This window comes from Pleurodeles waltl, chromosome 10 (assembly GCF_031143425.1).
Source record: "Pleurodeles waltl isolate 20211129_DDA chromosome 10, aPleWal1.hap1.20221129, whole genome shotgun sequence".
Classification (NCBI taxonomy): Eukaryota; Metazoa; Chordata; class Amphibia; order Caudata; family Salamandridae; genus Pleurodeles; species Pleurodeles waltl.
This window is the reverse complement of record NC_090449.1, coordinates 395682172-395700236: the sequence shown is the minus strand read 5'-3', so window position 1 is coordinate 395700236 and position 18065 is coordinate 395682172. Positions and strand designations below refer to the sequence as shown.

General features: G+C 44.7%; 1 protein-coding gene across 1 annotated transcript in view; it reads right to left on the bottom strand.

The window, feature by feature from the left end:
- Positions 1–1274: 1274 nt before the first annotated feature.
- The window catches only part of C10H8orf33 (chromosome 10 C8orf33 homolog), a 153349-nt gene continuing 136558 nt past the window's right edge, over positions 1275–18065 (bottom strand). The window contains exons 7-8 of the mRNA XM_069210615.1: positions 16818–16964; positions 1275–2747 (exon numbers count right to left, since the gene is read on the bottom strand). Of these exons, the coding sequence (XP_069066716.1) occupies positions 2497–2747; positions 16818–16964 (398 nt within the window). The 3' untranslated portion in view covers positions 1275–2496. The remainder of the gene's footprint in view (positions 2748–16817; positions 16965–18065) is intronic.

Sequence of the window (18065 nt, the reverse complement as noted above, 5' to 3'; positions counted from 1 at the left end):
AACTTCTCAGGTGAAACGTTCCACCTCTAAATTATATCCTGTGGACCAGAGAAAAATGTTGGTAGGAGTAAAGGAAGCACAGAATAAAATGAAAAACAGGAAACGATCTAAAAAAAATCGACCAGAGTTCAACTTTTTCAACCTGGGGATGTGGTATGCATTAAACGTCAAACATTTGTTAAAAAAGGAGATGCCAGTTATGGTGAACCGATCACTGTGAAGAAGGTGTGTGGCAATGCTGTTATGGTAGACAGTGGCCATTGGTAGAATGTTGGGAAAGTTGTTAAAGTTAGAGATGATGTTGTCAATGATTTTGGAATCAGAGAAAATGTGTTGTGCAGTCAAGTGATAAATGAGAGCAACATGTCAAAGCTTAAAAATATGGAACAACACAATCCACTGAGGTCTGCCCGTGAAAATCCTGTACCATGGAAACTCAAGCAGGCTTACAGATATTATTAGTGTATATAATTACATTTGTGATACTCGTACGAAATGTGCCCATGATGACATTACATGGCTTATTGTGTAGTGCTCATGATTTCACATGTGCATTTTATTCTTCTTAGGCTTTAATGTTTTTAACATTGTTTTGTGCATTGTAAACTTTAGTCATTAGGCTGTATCTGTCTCATTCATAATCTTTTTTTTTAATTGTTTTAATGGGGGGTACTGTGGCATGATTTCGTTTAAAAAAAAAAAAAAAAAAGAGAGAGAGAGAGAGATAATATGTTATGTTCATACATTCCATAACTGTAGAATGCTTGTGTCGGTTCCCTAATCAACAATGGTTGGAGGTTTCCTACAGCTGATGACAGGAAACAATGGCTTAAAGGACTTACGATGACTAGAAAGCCTCTGGACTTTCCAAAGTGATGATGAAGATGTTTGGTGGATGAAGGGTTCTTTGGGGTGGATGAGGAGGAAGGGAGAACTTATAGTGACTGAACATGTTCTAGACCTGGCAAAACAGAAAGGAAGAACAGCAGTTTTTGATGGCTGGTATTTCCTGATGGTGGCAACAGAAAAGGGAAGCAGAAGTTGGATGAATTAAGTTTTTCAGCATTAGGGGCAAATGGAAGGTTGATTATAAACACTTGACTTTTTCTTGACCTGACATGACACTGAAATGGATTACCTATAGTGCAAGGAGGCAAAGAGGGAATGATTGCTTTGTCGTCTGAGAATTGTATGGAGATCTTATTTGGCAGGACATGAGAGAAGATTGCATATTACTAAGATACCAGTGAAAGTATGATCATTTGGACTCTGTCTCTAGACAAAAAGAACCTTCACTTTAATATCTTTCTTTATATTTGTGGAAAAGTATTGCAAGTTTTCCTGAAAGCACTCCACATTTAACATCATAAGCCATCACCTGTACAATATAACCATAAATTCTGAAGTGCAGTAAAGGGTCAAAAATCCACATTGTGCGATGATAAATTGGAAACATTGTGAAGATAATGTCCATATCTTATAAACAGTAAAAATTAATTCTGCATGATCTCTTTGATATTCAGACATCAAATACATAAACAAACCAGTGTCAAAATTCCTTTTGGGGGCCACATAGCTCGACAATTGAGTTGAGCTCACCTACTGAGGGAGTTCTGCCCATCTGGAAAGAGGTGAATTAGCGGAGTTGCTAAAATGATTTTCTTAATAGTACAGCAGGGCAAGGTTGATATGTACGGAAAGAACCATTTCCTATGCCGTTACTGGGAAAGCATAGGATATTGCATGTTTTAAGATCATAAAGTAGATGTATTAACACAGCTACCAAAATAGTCCAGAGACTGACTAGAAGGGACTGTTGCAGATCAAATTATAGGTGAACTGCCAGAGCTGTTATTGTTACAGTGCTAGTTTAACGTGGGCTTACATGGGTTAGTATTGGCAGTGTCTGTATCTGCAAGTAAGAATTGAAGTGTGTTACCAAAGATGGGTTCCCTCCACTGGAGTTAAAAAGTGGTACTGTACTTCAGCACAGATGAGTACTTAGGCCTTATTATCAACAACCGTTAGTGTATCTGAGGTCAGCAATCAATCTATGGTAGACTGCAGCAATGTACCTATATGGTCATCAGGAACTTGGAAGGCATACTGGTGCTCAATCTACTTTAACCTAGGAGACAAAAGGCCATATAGTCACAAGGCAATCTAACTTTATAAACTCCAGTAACCAAGACATTATGATTGAAGTTTAGGATTCTATGTTGAATCTCAAAATCTAAGGCACCTGGATCTCCGTGCTAGTCTATCACAAACCTGTGAAGAAGCAACATCTTTGTGACCATCGTAAGCAAATTTAAAAATCCATTGCTGCTGGAGAAACCAAAGTTCCTCTCATGGCCAGTGAAGACCAGCAAGTCATAGGCAAGCTAAGTTTGGCAAGGCTGACATGCAATAGCTATTTGTTGTAGATCGGATCGGATCATTTTCTCCCAATGTGATATTGCTTCATGTTACTCCACTTCATATAAAATTAATATTCTAAAAGAAATTAAAGCAAAAAGAGCCCTCGGACGATTTAAAAATAAATCTGTTTGAGTCACTAATGCCCTCTTCTCTGACGCGGAATGGAGAAGATGTAGATCCTCTAGAACACTCCTGTGGGACAAAGTGATCCTGTGATCCAACAGTAGCATGGTCCTTCTGGGCTGTCTTGGTGCATTTGCGATATACATGGCTGCTGGTCTTCCGGGCTTCCTCCCTCACCTCTGTCACTCGAGCAGCTTTGGTAGCTTGGAAAAAAGAGAAAAAATAATTATGATTTAAGAGCATTAGATATACCCATCTGAAAAGATGCGGTAAGCATGAAGGTTTGAGAATTATGAGGAGTCCAATGAACTGCAAAACCCTCTGACCCGTCAAAAGCTTCTCATGATAACTTTTAACATACACCTTTTGGAACTAAAGTGGCATTTGGTTTTGTACTTACACATCTCTCACTGTTAAAGCTATGAAGTGCCACAATCCAAATTTGCACAATTTACAGTAAATTTGATATTGCAAAATTAATATTCTCTCTCAAACACTGTTCTCTCTATGGTAATCACACCTATGCGGCTAATTTCAGCCACCATCTTGCACCTGTGCAAAAGCGTTCTATCCTAACCTAAAACATCCACCAATGTGTGATCCAAATACTCTGATCCCACTTAATACTTTTACTATATGTGGTAGACCAACCCTGCTAACAATTCACACAAATAACTGCAAATGTAAAACTGCAGCTCTACAAAGTTTGTACATGAATTACACAAATAGAACAAATTATCACTCATAGTAACTGCTACTCTTGGAACCTCAGGCTGTTCACCAGGTGCAGAAGTATACTGTCCTTTAGGAGGATGTAAGATAAAATGATGGATCACTAATAAGAGAGGTTGCTGAGTACTGTGACCCACATCCATGCACAGGGTATAACCTCAATTTAGTCTCACCACCTCCAGGATGAAAATCAACAAAGATGCAGAGGGAGTGGTGGATAATCACTGTGAAATAATGGGTAGGACTTGAAGTTTAATATGAATACCACAGTTATTAAAGAGTATCCCATTCTTACTATATATACACACACTACCCTTCCTTCCTACAGACTCATGTAAAATTCCACTGCATCGACTCCTGAAAGGAAGACATGGTTAGAGGCACAGGTGAGATATAGCAGCAACATCGTTAACCTATGCAACATGTTTTTCCCCATGGTCTAGCCCTAAGGGGCAATAGGTCTAGAATGGACGTCTAACACATAGTGCGTGCACAATATGGACAGACTTTTCAATCCAGTGACATAAGAAGTGACTTTATATAGCTTATTTATTACCCTGATGAAATTATGCAAAGTGGGTACACAAATCAAACAAGTTAAGAAAAACAATGTAAACCTCTTCAGTGCTATGGATGCACTGGAGCCTTCCTCAGCACCATTGCTCAGGTGCTGAGGATGGCTTCAGCACACCGTGACACTCCCCCATCTACTGGGCCCAAAAGTCTTTCTGTCCCTCACTGGGGGGCAGAAAGGCCACTAGATATCAAGGACTTATTTTTAAAGGCAGAATGAGAAGGAGCATCCCTCCCAGTCATCAGCCTAGCCATCACCCACTCATATAACCCCCAGCAGTTTTTCTGTACCCCTGTCAGGTCAGGGAGGAGGTGTTTTCCTCCAATCTGCCCACCAGCAGTGTGCAGAAAGCCCACTAGATCACCAGGGATTATATTTAGGGGGGGGAGCGTGCCCCCTGGCAATGGGCTAGCCCCCCCCCGACCAGGCCCAAATGTCTTTCAGCCCTCACTTGGGGGAAGATTGGACATTCTTGTCTCCAATCTGCCCCCAGGGGTGGGGGGCACACAGCCCACTAGACATCAAGGTTTTTTTTTTTTTTTTTGCATAATGGGTGGGGGTGGCCCTCCAATCCACCATTGCAGAAAGCCCACTAGACACCAGGGATTATTTTTGTGGAGAAATGGGTTGGGGCAGCCACCTAGGCATTAGGCCTAACCCACCCCTCAAATGACCTGCAACAATATTTTTGCCTACCCCATGGGGCAGATAAGAGGTCTTTACTTCCAATCTGCCTGGTGGGAGGAGCAGAAAGCCCACTAGACACTATGGAATTTATTTTTTGCTGCAAGGTGTGGGGTTGTCTTCCCACCTAATGTGCCTAGCATCCAACTCCAATATGACCCCAATAGTCTTTCTGCCCCCCCCCCCAGGAATAAGGCATCTACAACTTTTTGGCAAGAAGGTAAATTTTGACTTTGGATTTTTTTTTTTTTTTTTTAATACTTATGGCTAAGCCGAGTTGGGATAAGTCCCAATATTATCCTACATCGATGCTGAACGGCTGTACATTTTGGGCTTGGGTCAGCTGCACCTGGAGAAACCTACCAAACCCAGACATGTCTGAAAACTAGACATCTGGGGGAGTCCAGGGTGGAATGCCTTGTGAGGATCTCATAAAGATTTCCTCACCAGAGTGCCCTTCAAACCTCAAACTGCCAGAGATTGCACATATACCTTGCATTTCCGTGACATAAACATCTGGAATTAATGAGAATCCACAAAATTTCTACCAACCAGTGTTCCCTCACTTTTCCCGATATAAATGCTACCCCACTTGTGTGACTTGGCCCCGGCAAGCACAAATCAAACCAGGGTCAATGAGAGTCGCCTGCAAGACTTACCACTGATTTTGGTTTGATACTTGCCTGTTGTGTGCGCTAGGCCCAGTCAAACACTCTTTGACCTTCCCACATCCTGTGAAGTCATCCGGCGAGTTGAGAGCGCATCAGCACTCCAGGCCCCACAGGTCAATGGGACCTGACCCTGCGACGGCTCTGTGCTTCCCTGATTGTCCCAGAGCTGGAGCTACCCCTGCCTAGCTTAAGGAATTTTATGAGGCCAAGTGCCTCATCTTTGGGAGGCCCCTTACTGGGACCATGTCAGCAGTTTCACCCTCGATGCCAGTCAGGCCCCAAGGATCCCTCTCTTGCGTCTCTTTGGAGATGAGGTGGATTCAGTTCTGTAGAGCTTCAAGGACCCCAGGGCTACTGCTAGGTCCTTCGGCTTTTCTATGGCCCCTTGTCAACCCCAATCTGCCTTCCCCTCTTTCATGGTTTCTCTAACCATACCCATACCCTCCCAGCCACCAAGCCTCCCAACCTTTTTGCGGCCAAGGGCATGGGTCCCAGAGAGCATGTGGGGCAGGTGGCCAGCGGTCTGGTCACTCAGTCACCCCCGCCCACCTCAGCCTGGCAGCCGCTACCTCATAGCCTCTTTAGTCTGCCCTCAGACCATCACAGGCACCAAGAGAGAGGCAGGATACGCCATCACCTCCCTCACTGGTGGTCAGTAATATCAGACTGTTGGGTAGTCCAAGTGGGCTGCCTCCTCCCCTTTGTGTCACCTCCTCCACCCGTTGCACCCACTTACAATCAGCTGACGGAAGACCAGATCTCCTTTCTTCATTAAGAAGTGCAGGCTCTCTTGACTAAGGGAGCCATACAGAGGGGGTCTGCATCACCAACTGTCATACGCCGGCCCCACACATTTCTGGGTGCACTGTTTAGGCCTCGTTGGCCTAATTTTAATGTTGTTTTCACTATGCATTGCCTTTTGACTACTGCACAGGATCCCATGAGCATATGACTCCTCCCCCATCCTGCTCTACTAAATACTTGCGCAACATCTACCGTACAACAAGACCCTACTTTATGCACAAAACCCCCTTCCCCGCTGCATGCACACCACAGACATCCCATGTTTCTGGGCCCTGCAATACCACTGCCGCTTCTTTCCCATGGCTGTTACGACTCTGATTAAACTCCTCACACTCAATTTACGAGGGGTCAACTCTCCTAACAAACATAAGCAGATCTGGGGATATCTCCTTCAGCAGGATGCTGATGCAGTCTTTCTACAGGAAACGCACCTCCTTCATCAAAACACCCAACGTATGGCACACCCTAGGTAACCCATTAGATTCTGGCCCCCGCCACCTCCAAAACTGCGGGAGTGTCTATCTTCTATAAAACTTTGTTCTGTGCTAAGCCCACACGCATTGTTTGCGATGAAAAAGGTTGCTTCCTTAAATTCAGGAGACAACGTTGGTTCCGCTCACTCACACCCCTTAAGGTATATGCCCCCAACCAGGCGCAGGACACTTACTTTCGTTCTTTAATAAAGGAACAGTTAACTGGAGAGGAGGGAGACAATTCTAGGAGGGGATTTCAACCTTGTGTGGGACCAGACACTTGATAGTAGTGCACCCACTTGCAGGGGGACAGGAGCCATTTCAGCAGCATTCAAAAGGGATATAACTGACCTGGGGTTAATAGATGCATGGCGGGACCACCACCCAGTGACAAAGGACTATTCATTTTTCTCTGACGTCCATCAATCATATTCACACATAGATTACCTTTTTCTTTCATACTCCCTGCTACCCAACCAAGAATCTACCCTCATCTCAGATATTTCAGTCTCTGACCATGCTCATGTAGAACTGACCTGGAGCGGCTGGATGGGTGGGGTGACCAAACTTCCTAGTGGACACATGCACCCGTCCCTCCTGAGGTATCCAGTTGACATGGCTGGAATTCGCACCACGATAAACTACTTTGATCTTAACACAAACCCAGAAATAACATCCCACGCTCTCTAGGATGGGTTCAAGGCCACCCTCAGAGGAGAGGTCACCTCTATCTCTACCGCCAGAGGAGGGAGGCTAGGCTAGTAGAGACAAACTTAGCCAAGGAAATTAAGGGAACTGGAATGCCAGGATCACACCACCCCATCCAGATGTATTAAATGCTGTCTGGCCAAATCTGCGAGCCAGCTATGTACGCACCACACCAATAAAGCAGAACACGCCCTCCTTGACGTTAAACAGATGTATTATGGGGGGTAATAAAGTAGGGAAAGTTCTGGCACTCAAACTTCAGCAACAGCAGGCCAAAGCCCATATCTCGGGGAACCAGACAGTCCCAGCATGCCTTCTCTCACTAGATGCGGAGAAGGCGTTTGAAAGAGTCAGCTGGCCCTACCTAAAAGCAGTCTTCCGGAAGACTGAACAGGGACCGGTGATGATTGACAGGATCATGCCCTCCTATACCTCACCCACAGCGAGAATACGAGTCAACAGTTGGCTATCTTGGGTCATCCACTTACAGAGAGGCACGAGGCAGGGCTGCTTTCTCTCCCCGCTCCTGTTCGCCTAAGCGGTAGAGCCTTGGCAATTACAATTCCCTGTTTCTCCAACGAAGTATTGATGCTCCCTCTGGATCATGGGGAATTGGGCTATCCCAATCTCCTCAACTACTATTGGGTGTTACATCTTCGGTTTCTCTCAGAATGGGCAGTGCGGGAGAGTGACAAACATGGCTGCACATAGATCGTGAAGTGGCCTGTCATCCCCATTGGGACTTGGCATGGCTTCCCAGACATGCGAGACCTCGCAGTGCTTACCTTGCCATCCCCCAACGAGAAGCGCCATATAGGGTAATGACTCGCTGGTAACTTACTGTTGAATCACTATAAAAGCGGCTTTTGCTGTTCTTCTTTACTTACTTGTTATTTCTTTGTTCGTAAAATACAATAAAAGGATATTTTTGGGGAAAAAAACAAACAAAAAACCTGCAGTGGTGGCTAACAAACTTTGATTGAATCAGTACAGACTCCTCTCCCTTCCCCAACCAGACCTAACGGTGGTGACAGATACATCACTCCTGGACTGGGGTGGCAATCAGCAGGGTGGAGAGTCCGAGCTTCACATAAACCGGTTGGAGCTTTGGGGGAGTTGCATGAGGTTAAAAGCCTTTCTTCCTTTGTTTAAGGGAAGGCTGGTGCAGGTATTCACAGACAACACAACCGCCATGTGCTACTGCAACAAACAGGGCGTAGTGGGGTGGTGGACCCTGTGGCAAGAGGCTCTGTGCTTCTGGACATGGCTGTAACATCAGGGCATTTGCCAGAGGTGGTGCAAGGTATCTTTCAGCAGTGGGGAGAGCCTTGGTTAGGTCTGTTCGCCACAGCTGAGAATGTGCAATGCTGTCCTGCGTGCATGCGTATCTAAAGGGGACTCTTGCCTGGTAGACGCTTTTCGTCTCGAGTGAAGTCCTGCCTCCTGAACGCCTTTCCGCCAATATGACTCCACCCCAGAGTTTTCAATAAGACCAGGAACGACCAAACCCAAATCATTCTTGTGACTCCGGACTGGGCACAGAGAGGCTGGTATCCCGAGCTGTTGTGCATTACCATTGGTCCTCCAGTCAAGCTGCCTCTTCGGGACGGTCTACAGTCATGGCAACAGGACAGTGTTCAGCACCCAAACTTGCACACCCTCCACCTACATGAGTGGAGATTGTGCAGCGACAGCTGAACGCTTTGGACCTTCTCCCCGAAGTCTGTAATGTTCATCTGGCAGCTAGGGGTCTCTCCATAAATTCAGTATACCTCTGCTGTTAAAAGGAATGTGTGTCATGGTATACTTCCAACAATGTAGACCCACTATCCACACCCCTCTCGTGAGTTCTCTTGTTTGCATTGTGTTTGGCCAAGCAAGGCTCTGCTTTGGGAACACTGAAGGATTACCTGTCCATCATTTTGGCATTCCTGCAGTTTCCAGACTATCCTCCTCTTTTTAAGCCACCTGTTTTTGCTAGGTTCCTTAAAGGCCTGCAACATATGTTCCCACCTACACCCACATCATGCCTCAGTGGGACCTCAACCTGGTTGTAACCTTTCTCGTGTGTGCACCATTTGAGCCTCTGCACAATTGCCACCCTAAGCTATTGACCATCAAAACTGCCTTTTTAGTGGCCATAAGATCGACTAGGAGAGTCAGCGAACTGCAAGCGCTCTCTGTGCACCCTCCTTTTACCTAAACAAGCTGGTTCTCTGGATGCGTGCCTCCTTTCTTCCAAAGGTTGTGACTATTTGTGGGAGCAAAAAAGGGAAAGCTGTACAGAAAAGAACCAACTCATGATGGATTCTTCTGTGCATTGAGTTCTACAACTCATTGGCCAAGAAACAGCCTCCTGATGGCTGGCCACCCTACCATTGCCTAGGCTGCAACCACTGCGTTAGCGCACGCTCCTAGACATCTGTCAGGCAGCGATGTGGGCATCACTTCACTTGTTCACAAAAATTACTGCCAGGACAATCATGTCCATCGTGACAGGCACTTCAATTATTCAGTCCTGCAGGACTTTTTGGTTTGATCAAGCTTGCAGACCCACCTCCGGGGAGGTATTATGTGGGTATCTATTCTAACATAAGAAATCCATGGCTAGGAGTCTCTATCAGATGAACAAGTTAGTTATCTTCGGTAAAGTCTTATCTGGTAGAGACTCTGTCTAGCCATGGTTCAGGTATAAGGAACAGCCTTTTCAGGGCCTTAGTCTTTTCCAAACCAGTGGTCAGTTCTCATCGTGGCTCTGCACTCATGGCGTGCAAAGTCACAAACGTAACCGATGCCAATCTGCTGAGGTCTCGCCTTTATAGGAACCGCGCACTTCATTTCTGGTATGGATGACGCTGATGTGGAGCCGAACTATGCCACCAACTGGCGCCCAACTATTTGAGCCTCTTCCGGATCCAGTCTGACGCCGAGGATTTGCAAAGGTAAAGAACGTGCAGCTAGATAAGAGTCTCTAGTAGATAAGGCGTTACCAAAGGTAAGTAACTTGTTCTTCAGGTCACTAGTTAATGTTACTGGAAGCTGTCGGTTCCTTGGGCGCAAAAGGGCTAAAACACGAAGAACTTAGTTCAGTTTCCTAAATTGTAGAGGTTTCACTACAGAAGGGAATCAGTGAAGGAGCCTCTGAAAATAAATGGTGCATAACAACTACATTTTGTAAAGACAAATATTCTTCTTGGAGTCTTTATGAAGGAAACTAATAAACTATCTGGCAACTTCAGTTATTGCCTGTCAGCTTGAAAAATATCAAAAGATGAAAATGTGCGTAAACCATGTCTGCAGGGAAAAGCCAGAAAAACTCTAGGAGATTGTGCGCTGAGATGTAGAACAAGGCTATGGTGTAGAACATGGGTACTCACAAACTTTTTCTCGGGGGCCAAAATTGCAGTATGGTTTGCGGCCTAGGGCCGCACTGAAGTGACAGCGGGGGTGGGGGGGCGGGGCTCTTCTATGTTTATGTACGGCGGCCATTATCATATGGCGTTTGTCCAACGTGTCCGCGGGCTGCCAAGGTAGGTCCGTGGGGCCGCTGGCGGCCCCCGGGCCGTACTTTGAGTACCACGGGTCTAGACCATGGGTACTCACAAACATTTTCCCAGGGGCCATAAAGTTTGGTCTGTGACGCACCTGGGGCCCGCATTGATGCCAGGGCGGTGGCGGTCGGGTGGCGTGACTAGGATGATTGGTGGCAAGGTAGGTGTAGGGGAAGCAAAGGATATACATCTAGTGGTTGAAATAAACAATGGGAAACCAGAAAACCTGGAATTAATCCCGGCTTACCCACTTTTCCAAATTGTGTGATCCTAGGCAATTGTTTAGTGTCACTTTCCCTCCTTTTTCTGCATTATTACATTTAAGATGGCCTCGTGATTCATGGTGTGCTGCACAAAACCTGCTTCTATGTTTGATTTAATAAACTATAATGTTGTTTATGTATGATAGGAACCCAGGCCACCCATAAGTGCACATACCAAGTGACTTGCCTCTTTCATTTACTACTGGTGGTGTTCTCAGGGTAAGGGAAATAATTGTTTCCAAATTTAGGTTTGAAAAGGATCACTTTAAAATGAATACATCTCAATGCACTGATAAAATAAATTTTACTAAGGCGAAAAGATTCTGCATGTTAACTAAATACACTTAATTAATTTTGAAGAGACTGTCTTAGTTTTACACTTATGCTGCAAGATGTCTTTAAACATGAAGGCATTTCTAAAGTGCAGGAGGCCCTAGTTACTTTTCTTTAACACCAGTTAAGTTTGAAATGAATGACTGTGTGAGTATTTAATATTTGTGTTAGTGTGGAGTCGAGCAAACAGCTGCCCAGTGCTTCTGTTGTCCCAGGGGCCGCATATAAAGGTCAGAGGGGCCGCATGAGGCCCGCGGGCCGTACTTTGAGTATCCCTGGTGTAGAACAAAGCCATTCTGACGATTTGGCCAAAAACAGACTTGAAAATCATTCATCACTGTTAAAATGGGGTCTTTGGTTGGCAGTCAGGTTACCCCCTGCCCAAGAAGGAACCCTCACTCTAGTCAGGGTAAGTCGCACACAATCCAAATTATCCTGGGCCCACCCTCTGGTAGCTTGGCACTGAGCAGTCAGGCTTAACTTAGAAGGCAATGTGTGAAGCATTGGTGCAATAAATCATACAAGAACACCATATAGCACCACAAAAATACACCACACAGTGTTTAGAAAAATATATAATATTTATCTGGATAAATGCAGGTCAAAACGATTAAAATGCAATAAGTATATGTTGAGATATCACTGTAAAAGTGATATAAAGTGTCTTAAGTCTTTTAAAAGCAAACAAAGTCGCTTTCAAGCACAAAGTACCTGGTTTGCGTGACAAATCTCTGCAAAGAACCGCAGAGGAGGAGATGCGTGTAAACAAAAGGGGTGTGCGTCGATTTCTCAGGGCGCACACGGCGATGCGTTTAGTTTTCACACAGGGATGGCTGTGCGTCAATTTCCGGCGCTCGGTCGTGAATCCTCTTCGGGTTGCGGGGTTTTCGGATGCCCCGGGGACGATGCGTGGATTTCCTGCGCTGGCAGGATGAAGTCACAGGAGCTGCGTCGATTTGGTGGGCGTTGCGTCAAATTTTCTACTGCACGGCAGGCACTGCGTCAATTCCTCTCTGGAAGTTTGGGCTGCGTTATTCCTGCTCGGCTGTGTGTCGATCCGGTGGCCCGTGCGCCACATTTCCGGTTGCTATGCTGCATTGGTCTCCTTGATGCGAAGTCGTGCTGCGTCTTTCCGGTTCGGCGCGCAGTGAAATTTATACCGCGGTGCAGGCTGGGCGTCGTTTCTGGCAGGCTGTGCATCGAATTTCAGCGCACAAAGACTCCTTCTTGTATGGAAAAAGTCTTTTTGGTCCTGAGACCTCAGGTAACAGGAGGTAAGCTCCATCCAAGCCCTTGAAGAGCACTTCTTTACCACAGCCGGAGAGCAGCAAGGCAGCAGTCCTTTACAGAAAGCAGACAGGTGAGTCCTTTGAGCAGCTGGGCAGTTCTTCTTGGCAGGATGCAGGTTCTGGTTCAAGTTTCTTCTCCAGGAAGTGTCGGAGTTGGTAGGGGCAGAGGCCCTTTTAAATACCCAAATGTGCCTTAGAAGTGGGGGAGACTTCAAAGAGTGGCTTAGAAGTGCACAAGGCCCCCTTTCAGTTCAATCCTGTCTGCCAGGGTCCCAGTAGGGGGTGTGGCAGTCCTTTGTGTGAGGGCAGGCTACTGTCCTTTGAAATGCAAGTGTCAGGCCCTCCACCCTCCCAGGAAGACCCATTCAAAATGCAGTTGTGTGCAAGTGAGGCTGAGTATCCTGTGTTTGGGGTGTGTCTGAGTGAATGCACAAGGAAGTGTCAACTAAACCCAGCCAGACGTGGATTGTAAGGCAGAGAAAGATTTAAGTGCAGAGAAATGCTCACTTTCTAAAACTGGCATTTCTAAAATAGTAATATTAAATCCAACTTCACCAGTCAACAGGATTTTGTATCACCATTCAGGCCATACTAAATTTGACCTTCCTCCTCCTTTCAGATCAGCAGAAACCACTCAAACAATGTATGAGGGCATCCCCAATGTTAGCCTATGAAGGGAGCAGGCCTCACAGCAGTGTAAGAACGAATTTAGGAGTTTAACAGTACCAGGACATATACATTACACAGGTACATGTCGTGCCCTTTGCCTACACAGCACCCTGCCCTATGGGTTACCTAGGGCATACCTTAGGGGTATCTTATATGTAGAAAAGGGGGGGGGGTTTAGGCTTGGCAAGTACTTTTAAATGGCAATTCGAATTGGCAGTGAAACTGCACACACACAGCCCTTGCAATGGTATGCCTGAGACAAGGTTAAGGAGCTACTTAAGTGGGTGGCACAATCAGTGCTGCAGGCCCACTAGTAGCATTTAATCTACAGGCCCTAGGCACATATAGTGCACTCTACTAGGGAAATTAGATAGTCCAATTGGGTATGATCCAATGTTACGTGTTTAAAAGGGGAGAGCATATGCACTTTAGCACTGGTTAGCAGTGGTAAAGTGTGCAGAGTCTTAAAACCAGCAAACACAGTATCTAAAAAGTAGAGGGAGGCAGGCAAAAAGTTAGGGGTGACCACCCTAAGGCTGTCATGTCTAACAATCACCTTGTGTTTTTTGTACATAGACTATTTTAGGAATTGAAGGAAAGGTGTAATGAATTAAACACCTTTATTGTAGAAGGAGTTCTTTCTTTAGTTAAATTGTGCCTCAGCCAATCCTGTAGACCAACTCCTTGCACTTGCCATTCTATCTGAATCCATAAAGACTGATCATTAGATGCTTTTTATACATGGAAACTATCACAATGATCAGTGTAGTGACTCTTCTGCTAGCAACTCATTGTCTTCTCTTCTCCAGACGTCTACGTTGTCCTGAACAGTGTGGTTAATTGTAAAGCCATAGCTGGTGTAAACTGTGCCAGCTCAGTCAAACTTGCTTCCGACATATGGTTCCCACATTGGCCCACCCCGCATAATATCAGAAAAAAACTACTAAAAATGATAGCCACATGTTGGAAGGATTTTAGTCCATGCTGACTTCAGCACATTCATTAAGTGCGAGGCAACAGTGGCTCATCTGCTGGGCAAGGGATCGTGATCCAGCACTTATCCCCTCGGTCACCCAGTGATGGTTTAGTTAAGAAAGAACGAAGGACTGACAGGCTGAGAGTTTTACCTATAAAAGCAGCCTCTCCTTCAAAACAAGCTTTACATAGGACATAATGTGCCCTACAGTTTTACTTCGAGGCATCCATTCTGTGAACTGTAGTGCTTACATTTCGATTCCAAACATTTTGTTTGGAGCTATTTCTTGCTCTCCATCATTGACCAGTGCTTATTTTTGTGCTTTGATTATTCTCTAAACCTGGCACAAATGGACCATTCCCTTCCTGCTGTTTCTACAGTGGGATGGATATTGTCTGGCCTCGGCTCCTGATATTTGTAGCAGCACCTTCTAACTTCAACATCTGGGAGGGCTGAAGACACCTCCTATTCAGGACGCTTCAAAAATGCCCTGTACATGCCATTACTAGACACAAGTGAAACTCCTACATACTTAACAGACTTCAGGAAGTTTTGGAAGTCAGGGACAAGTACAACACAACTCATCTTGATGCCCCCGATGTCTAAACCTGTCTTTTTCTCTCTTTTTACACTCATGAACATAGACAAACAGAGGGACGGTGAAAGGGTGATCTACTAAAAGGGAGTGGGCAGAAGAGGCATTCTAACTTGCACTTACTGGTATATCTGATCCTGGTCTCCATCCAGACTTACTGGATGATTGAAAAGCACATTTTGTAGGTCAAACAGGGCAACCAGCTTATCCAGGACTAGTTAGCAAATATACTCATGTGTGTCAAGATGGGTGTGATTCCTAAAGGTTAGTAACAGAAGAGTAGAACCTAAGAGTAATAGGAAGCAAATGTGATGCTGGCAGTAGGTTTTATGTGAGATCTTAGTAATAGGGGCAAGAGTGACCAGTCCTGCAGGGAGAAGCCTCCATTGTGATTTGGAAAGAAGGCTTCTAGCTGGCGATGTCAGATTTTGTTATTAAGGAGTTAGAATTGCCCCACTTAGAGCTTGTGAACCTTGGTAAGACTTGTATTTTTAACTTGAAGGGGTGAATTTGAAGAGATATGTGAGTAGCCTTTAAAGGACGTATCCCTATTTGAATTACTTTTTAGTCCACTTTATGACCTCAGTAACTTAATAAAATAAAGACACGCCTAATTATCAGTTACGGTTACTTTGCATCCTGCCACACTTTCTCGAGGTGTTTTGTGTTCTATATAATAGCATTACTGATGTATGAAAATGCCAATACTAAATGATGTAGAGGACTAATAGCTATCCAATCAGACAAGATTACATTTGTAGCCACCATATGCAAAGATTACAAGCAGTGATCACTTCAGTGCATCAGGCACAGTTGTTAGCTGTTATGTAAAAATACTTTGCCAATACGGAATGCCTCTACGTGGGTAATACATTTCATCCATAGCTGCACTGCCCCAGCACCTAGTTAATAACATTAGTAATAAGTCTGACCAAACTGTTTGATGTTTTAAGCAAATAACAGCTTTAAATATATTTTGAAAATGTTACAATTTTTTCTCCAAACATCAGCTTATGACTTCTGAAAATACACACATTTTCGTTTTGAATAAATGCTTTTTTTTTTGGCATACATAGATTAATTTCGCCAAGTAAAAGCTTTTAATTTAGTTCACTGTGCTGCACACAGAAGAGCTATTTACAGGTAGCTGGACAGCTACTCATTGGAGAAGCCTATTTTAAGCCCTGTATTGGCATCACCCAGCTGCATGATTTCAGTGGCCTGAAGACCACCTCTTGAGTCACCAAAACTACACCCTCCACTCATCACAAAGCTACAACCAACCATCACACTTCTCGTTCCTGCATGCAAGCACCAACATTTCTCTCATGTCCAGATGGTAGCTTTTAAGCGCTACACCCGAGCAACAATGTACTAAGGATAAAGGCCATCATTTTTTTATTTGCAGTTTGAGGTAAGGATTTCTTGCACTTGCATGACTAAAACAAAATACTAGTGAGGAGAGGACTTTTAAGGTCTCCTTTTCTGTTTTCCCACACAGCAGGAGCAGTTCGAAAGAGAACGGCACGGAAAACTATACAGTGCTGCATAACCAAATGCTGTTTGAAGGCTTGGACACTTTATTGATCGGATTTCTTTATTTGATGGTGAGAATGCATGGCCATGCTGGGTAGAGAATCCATTCAATATCCACGATTTGCAGCCTGAAAATGGTCACTATGAGGGATGATTCTGCGCACAAACTGTGAAACACTGTGATGCCCCACATCCAGGATTAGTTCAGAATAGGTGTCAAATAAAGCACTCATATGTATGTGTTATTTAATCCTAGGATTATCTACCCCTTCACTGAATCTTTGTCCTCTTTTAAGGTGTTAAATATGAGTTCTGATATATGTACAGCTACTCAAATCCTACTCAATATTATTTCGTTCTCTTCATGTCACCTAGCACTGGATCTCTTTCTCTTCCCAGCTACTTCTCTACAGACCTGCTTGTAGGAGGCGCATTTGCCTTCCTCTCTCTTCCTCCATCTTCTTTCTGTAATCGCCAAGCATTGACCGCATGATCTGACGCTTTTTCACCAGAGCCGCCTTCTCACTGCGCAAAATTTTGACAGCTCGGAGCACTTCGTCAGCTGCATGGAGAAGGAGAGAAAGAAAACTTTAGAATCTTCTTTGCCCTTCCCTACATTCATTCCCTAGGGATAACCAGGTCATTGGGACATAGATATGTGCAAACCGCCTTCTGAGAACAAGTAAGATCGATTAATGGCGGAACTCTAATCTTACCCTTGCCAGTTTGTGAGAAGGCACACTGCAATTGGGCTCCCTGATCGGATAATCAGAATATGTTTGAATCAAGCCTCAACTGTGGCTAGAGGAAAGGCATTAAGGAAACTCAGTAGGTCATTAAGTGTTGATGAACCACACTAACTGGAAGCACATCTGAGTAGCGGAGATGCAGGCGTAAGCCATGATGTATTTGGGGCAATGATGCATAGCTTTTGAGAAAAGGGGATGGAGAAAGAAAAAAATATCTCGGGAGACTAGGGCAGGAAATGCCTAAAATGACATACGTCCCAGAAAGAAATGACATGGAGAACTGCAAAAAACACATCTGGAGTTTAATGGCACTTATATGTAAGAAAAGAAACTCACAAAGTAGATCTTAGGGTGTAACAAGGGAGCATACAGAGAAAATCAACAGCTTATCATCGGATATGAAACAAGAGAGTAGACAGAGGGAGAACACTGAACGGTAGGATGGTAAATACAATGGAAAACAAGAAGAAAGAGCACGTTAGGAGAGAGCATCATGGGGCAATAGAGAAGGTTAGCATAAGAATTCGACTCCTGTGCCAGACGTCTTCACCAGTGTTTGTACAAATATTTACTAAAGTTAGAGGTGGATTTGCCTTCATGTTTGTGGCTCGTGCCTATGCTATACACATGCATCATAAGGCCGTACTGGGTACACCTTTGTATGGCATATGTATGCGTCAATAAGGCAAACAAGGAGGTCAGGGGCACAAAAAAAGAAGAAACAGCAGCAGAATGGAGAGAAGCAAGATGATGAGAACATATGGGAGAGACAAGGGGAAAGGCAGCACAATGAAAAACGCCCAGATGGACACACAGGAATATAAATCAAATCACAAAGAATATAAGAGCAGGAGAACATGCAGCACAAGTGAGAACGGAGAGTAATTGGGAACACGATGGAATACAGGAGACTG